The sequence below is a fragment of the Balaenoptera physalus genome (assembly GCF_965194825.1).
Source record: "Balaenoptera physalus genome assembly, chromosome: 11".
NCBI classification, from domain to species: domain Eukaryota; kingdom Metazoa; phylum Chordata; class Mammalia; order Artiodactyla; family Balaenopteridae; genus Balaenoptera; species Balaenoptera physalus.
This window is the reverse complement of record NC_138896.1, coordinates 58,519,224-58,525,223: the sequence shown is the minus strand read 5'-3', so window position 1 is coordinate 58,525,223 and position 6,000 is coordinate 58,519,224. Positions and strand designations below refer to the sequence as shown.

Sequence of the window (6,000 nt, the reverse complement as noted above, 5' to 3'; positions counted from 1 at the left end):
AATACTCTCCAAAACTTAAATGAATCTTCCTTTCTTCTATTTAGTGTATCTTTTCTCCATAAATAAGATTTCTCATTTCAATGTAGCAAGTCCCAGTATTTAACTATACAGTGTTGTTTATTCATTAATGAAGCGAAAATTTTCTGTGTGGTTGCCCCCATCCAAAGGACTCCCTAGTACAGTCATCCTATGGTGTCCAGGAGGGAACTGGTTCCAGGACCCTCCCTGGATACCAAGATCCTCAGATGCTCTAGTCCTTTATATAAAAACATGTATTTGTATGTAACATATGCACATCCTCCCATACATTTTAAATCATCTCTAGGTTACTTATAATACCTAATAAAATGTAAATGCTGTGTAAGTAGTTGCTGACATACAGCAAATTCAAGTTTTGCTTTATGGAACTTTCTGGAATTTAAAAAAATATTTTCTATCTGTGGTTGGTTGAGTCTGCAGATGCAGAACCCATGGATACAGAGGACCAACTATACAAGTGTTTGTTCATGAAGACCTAAAATCTTCAGTTGGTCTTTTAACTTATTAAGAAACAATAAGCGGGCTTCCCTGGTGGCGCAGTGGTTGAGAGTCTGCCTGCCAATGCAGGGCACACGGGTTCGAGCCCTGGTCTGGGAAGATCCCACATGCCGCGGAGCAACTAGGCCCGTGAGCCACAGTTACTGAGCCTGCGCGTCTGGAGCCTGTGCTCCGCAACAAGAGAGGCCGCGATAGTGAGAGGCCCGCACACCGCGATGAAGAGTGGCCCCCGCTTGCCGCAACGAGAGAAAGCCCTCGCACAGAAACGAAGACCCAACACAGCCATAAATAAATAAATAAATAAATAAATGAAATTTTAAAAAAATGTTAAAAAAAAAAAAAAGAAGAAAAAAAAAAGAAACAATAAGCAATGCACATTTTTTTAAACTGGCAGGGATATTAGTGTCTAAATGCTAGGCACCCCCAAATCAATCAGAGCAAAGGAGGTTATGGCACGTCTGCTGTCTCCTACCTAATAGCTTTCATTCCCATCATGTTATGAAACAGTGTTCCTCCACATGTGGATGGATTTCTCACCGCTAGTATCTGGAGAGCTTCTTACAAAATTATATTCCCAAGACCCACCCAAATCCAGACACTTTGGGGCTGGATCTCCAAGGAGCTTTTTTTTTAACTTCCGAGATGATTATTTGGCACCCTGAAGTTTGTGAATCACAGGCTACATTCTATCCTAAGTTCAAAGAGAAGCGGAGAACCTTTTTAGACTTGCCCAAGTGCACCATAAACAAACCAAGAGCGTTGAGAGTTGTCCATTTTTTCTCCTCTCTCTAAGTGTCCTTCTTCTTTGTAACTTTCCCTTAATATTTTATTTTGAAAATATCCAAACACAGAAGTTGAAATAATTGTGCAATGGACACCCATGTACTACACCATTAACATGTTATCACAGTTGCTTTATCACAAATCTCTCCTTTCATCCATCTCTCTATTCATTAACTCATCTTTTTTTTTTTTCATGAATTTCAAAGTAAATTTCAGACACAGGTAGTGTCTAATTTGGGATGATGGTGACTTGGAGAATAACAAGGCAGTGAATTCTTGTAGCCCTTGTGAAAGCACAGTGGCTTTATTGGCCAGGATTGGTGGCTGCTTGACCTCAGCAAGAGGTTAAGAATGTGTTTAATCAAAGACAGAAGGATAGTTTTGGCTGACAGTAGATTATCTCCCTGCCCCCCACCTCCACCCCCTCCAGCAGAGTAGTATCTATTTGTCTCTATTCATTTGAATCGGAGCTTTTGTTTTGTTACTGGGAGAAGAAAGGGAGGTTTGGGGCTGTGGAGAACAGAAGATAAATGTGGAAGCAGAGGGCAGCAGTAACCCCTCCCTTTAACACAGTTTCAAGGCCCTAATGGAGAGATGGGTTACAGGCTGAGGTTGCTGGCTTAGTGGTTAGCAGCAAGGCCATGAGTCAGACTGCCTAGGCCTACATTCTACTTGTCCCTGGGTGTTTGACCTTGGATGTGATACTTAGCCTCTTGGTCTTGTTTCTGAACTGAACTTGGGTCCTCTTGCCCAGCACACAGCAAAGCCAGTTTACTGACACTCGGTTGTAGTGAAGGAAAGTACTGCATTTATCGGCGGGCCCAGCAAGGAGAATGGACAGCTCATGCTCAAAAGACCTGAGCTCCTCGGTGGTTTTCAGGGGAGGGTCTTAAAGGCAACATTTGGGGTGAGAGTTGCAGAGGGCATGACTTTCTTCTGATTGGTTGGTGTTGAGGTAACAGGGTGGTGTTTCAGGAATATTAATCACCAAGCTTCTGGTTCCAACCAGTCTGGGGTCTGTGTGCTTGTGGTCAGCATGTAGTCACCATCCTCCACCAGTGTGGGGGTCTTAGTTCCTGCAGAACAACTCAAAGATCTGTGGTCAGATTATGTGTATATATCCCCTGAGGAAGAACTAGGACTCTGTTTAATCCCTGAGCTATCATTTCTTGACTGCTTTGCTTTTGTTTCTGCATTCCTCACTTCCATAATTAGTAATTGCTTGAATCTGCTCTTGGGAACTCAGGGAAGGCCTAGGAGACTAAAGCCTTTTTTTAAAAACAAGAACTGGGGGACATGGAGGGGCTTTTGTACCTGGGAGGACTGGGTTCCAGCCTCAGTTTTCTCATCTGTAAAATGAAAGTAATGACAGTACCTACATTATATTGTTGTGGAGGAAATATGTGTGCCTAGCATGTAACTTGATCAACTTCAGTTGCTAAAATATAATTACCTTCCTTGATGAGTATCTTTTAAGTTCACACAAAATTAACATATAGGGCTGTAGCAGCTGGTGAACAAAAAGGAGACAAGTAAATGAAACAATTTTGATAATTAACTCTAGAAGGAATTCAGAGAGAAGCAGGAGGGAGAAATCCTGAAAGTCCTTCAAGACAACCCATAGCACTTAAAATGAAATCCAATTTTTTCCCTTGCTCTGCAAGGCCCCTACATTATCTGGCCTCTGCCTACATCTCCAACTTCACCGCCTCTCTTTCTCCCTTATTTAACCTAGCCACACCAGCCGTTTCATAACGAGCCGAGGTCATTGGATCCTCACGGCATTTGCACCTGCTGTTCCCTTTCCTTGAGTCTCTCCGCAGATCTTTACAAGAAGTTAGAGAAGAGGTAAGGCCTCGCGGCAGGGGGCGGGGCTCTGGAGGAGGCGGGGCAGGGGCGGAGTCGGCCGGAAGTGGGGCGTAGGCCCAGGAAGTGAAGGTCCTGGTAGCGGAGTCGGTGAAGTCGGCGACGCCAGTTGCGGTCTTGCGTTCCCGGACCGTGGGCGATGGAGAACGGAGCGGTCTACAGATCCACCACCGAGGCGCACCCGGGCCCCGCCAGAGGCGCCCGGAGCGGCCTCGTCGCCTACTTCACCCTGCGCCGGCTCAAGCGGACCCGGCTAATCCTCAAACTCCTTCAGCTGGTGAGTCCGCGGCCGGGGCGGGCGAGAGGAGACAGTCGAGCGGCTCTCAAGTGGCAGTTAAGAAGCGGCCGTTTCCACATCTCCAGTTCCTTCCCTCTCCACCTGGGGAGGGGCCGTTCCCCTCGGGGCTCCCCCTTCCCGCCGGCGCCCCCTCATCCCGGGTCCCTCCCCGCTGGGTCCCCGACGGCGACCTAGGACCACCGAGCGTGTTTGGCGGGCGCAGGAAATGCGTCAGAGACCGAAGTCAGCCGCTTAGACTTTCTCTCCTCCTGTGTAGGACTTCGGCTCTTCTCCCAGCTGTAACTCTGCGTTATCTCCCGAAGTGCCTGTATTTAGACTATGAAACGCTTTTTGTTTATCTTTCTCTGGTTCTTGCGGGTTTCCTGGTGCGAGCCCAAGGGGGCAGTTTAATTTGTTGGACAAAGTCTTCCGATACTACGCAAGGCAGAGATGTGTGTGTCCAATAAATTGTCTCCCAAAAGTTTTATATTGACTGGAAAAGACTTACTTCTGAATGAGCAATATGTGTGTACCAAATACGAAGTCAAAAGGACAGCTTTTTGTGTGTGTTGTGTGCAGGCAGCAGAGCGAGGGCATTCTTTTTCAGTGTCGCTGAGTTTCAGTTTACTTTGGGCATTGGTTAAGGACCTTAAACCTACTACTGAAAATATCAAAACATCTTTGAGATTTAAATTTTAATTCAGACTACACACATATTAAGCTCTTATGTTCTGTTTTAACCAGTGATAGGTAACATTTTCTGCAGGAGGAAAACTCAGACTGTTTAGAGTGTTTATGGGTTGGGTTGGTTTTTTGAACCAACCAAGTGAAAATAGCCAGTTAGTTTCCTTGGAAAAATCTTAAGTTCTTAGAAATCAGGTAACCAGAACTTATATTCTTAGAACTCAGATGACCTACTTTTATTGGATAGAAAAATAGTAGTCAGAAAACAAACAGTACTTTTTAGCCACCAAAATGATCACTTCTGAGAATAATTGGGGAGTCATTTGGAAGCAAATGACACTGTGGCCTGTGGAACCCAAGGGTCTGGCTCTATCTTCTTTTAATTCCATACTGGCAACCTTTCTGTTCTTACCAGGTGTCATCAGCTCCCTCCTGCCATTGTTCCTTTGCATGGGCGGTTCCTTCTACCTAGAAGGGCTTCCTTCTTCTCTTCCTCTTGTCAGCTCTCACTTGGCTTTTAGATATCAGCTGTTTCTCTGCCTTAGAGCTAAAATGTTTCTACATAAGTAGTACAACTCTTTAGAACAGAAGAGGGTTAATATTCCTCTGAAGCATTCTTGCTGCTCAAAAGACATCATAAATGCTGGTCTGTTGCCCATTAAATCTCTTTTTAGTTGCCTTTATTTTCCCTTTCTAATCAGAACTGGCAAATCTAAAGTAAAATTTCCCAGTACCTTGTTTATAGTTTAGTAAACTGTAGTTCCATGTCTTCAAAATAGAATACAGCCAGAAGTTTGGATAGACTTTTTACTTGGATGTGGTGAGGAGAGGAAGATGAGTTTGCCTTTCGAGGGTTGTTAGACTATTCCTGCTTGTTCTCCATCATCCTTAGGAGAAAGAACGAGAGAATAAAAGCTGCCACTGCACAGCTTGCGGGATCTTAGTTTCCTGACTCGGGATTGAACCTGTGCCCTCCGCAGTGAAAGCTCGGGGTCCTAACCACTGGACCGCCAGGGAGTTCCCTCTGTTTATGGGGAACTTGTAATGTTACAAGAACACTTTCTCTAATATAGATTTAAAAAAATATTTCTTCGTTATTGCCTTTCATTTTGATGGTTTTCTTTTTGTTCCTGCTTTGTCTGTTTTAATGTCTTACCTCTTCACAACAGTATATTATAGGAGTTACCCAGAAAGTCCCAAGGAAGTTATATATGGAATAAATGAAAACTGTCATCCAGCCAGGGGCAACAGGCAGAGTCTTCTTTGCCTTAACTCAAACTCTGCTTTAAGTTGTTTTACTTTAGATAACTTATTTTTTAATTAAATAGAATTGGAAAGCTCCAAGAAGGAAACAACCGTAGTGGAGAAACCCATAACCAAAAGAGGAGGTACTTTAATAAGAGACCTGCAAGCCCTATGACATTTTATTCAAAATATAGTGCATTTTTGTGTTTGGGTAAATTATTCTAGACCCATAAATCTTATCAGATTCTCAAAGACCCCAAAAGGGAAATGAATCTTATTCTAAAACTTAAAAAACACTGTGTACTTAGGAAATTCTTAGAGTCCTACCTAGGAAGTTGCATTGGATTTCCTCTGAGGTTCTTTCCACTCTTAAGATTTTTAGAAATCTCTGAGGCTCTGTGGGATGTGCTTGCTGATACAGAGCTGAACACCAAAGGGTAGATAGAAAACGGAGCCTGCAAACAGAAGGGGAGGTTAGAGAGAAAAGAGAATAACCAGCTCTTGAGTTAACATACTCTGGGAGTTACATGGCTCTGTCTACCATTCAGATGTGACCTTAATTTTGTCAGAGGCTTGTCCATCCACCCTTCCAGAGCTGAAGAAGAAAT

At 43.9% G+C, this 6,000-nt stretch overlaps 1 protein-coding gene across 1 annotated transcript in view; it reads left to right on the top strand.

Annotated features, from left to right (window-relative positions):
• The first annotated feature begins 3,228 nt into the window (after window positions 1-3,228).
• CMTM6 (CKLF like MARVEL transmembrane domain containing 6) overlaps window positions 3,229-6,000 on the top strand; it is a 41,594-nt gene continuing 38,822 nt past the window's right edge. The window contains exon 1 of the mRNA XM_082411873.1: window positions 3,229-3,463. Within this exon, the coding sequence (XP_082267999.1) occupies window positions 3,326-3,463 (138 nt within the window). The 5' untranslated portion in view covers window positions 3,229-3,325. The remainder of the gene's footprint in view (window positions 3,464-6,000) is intronic.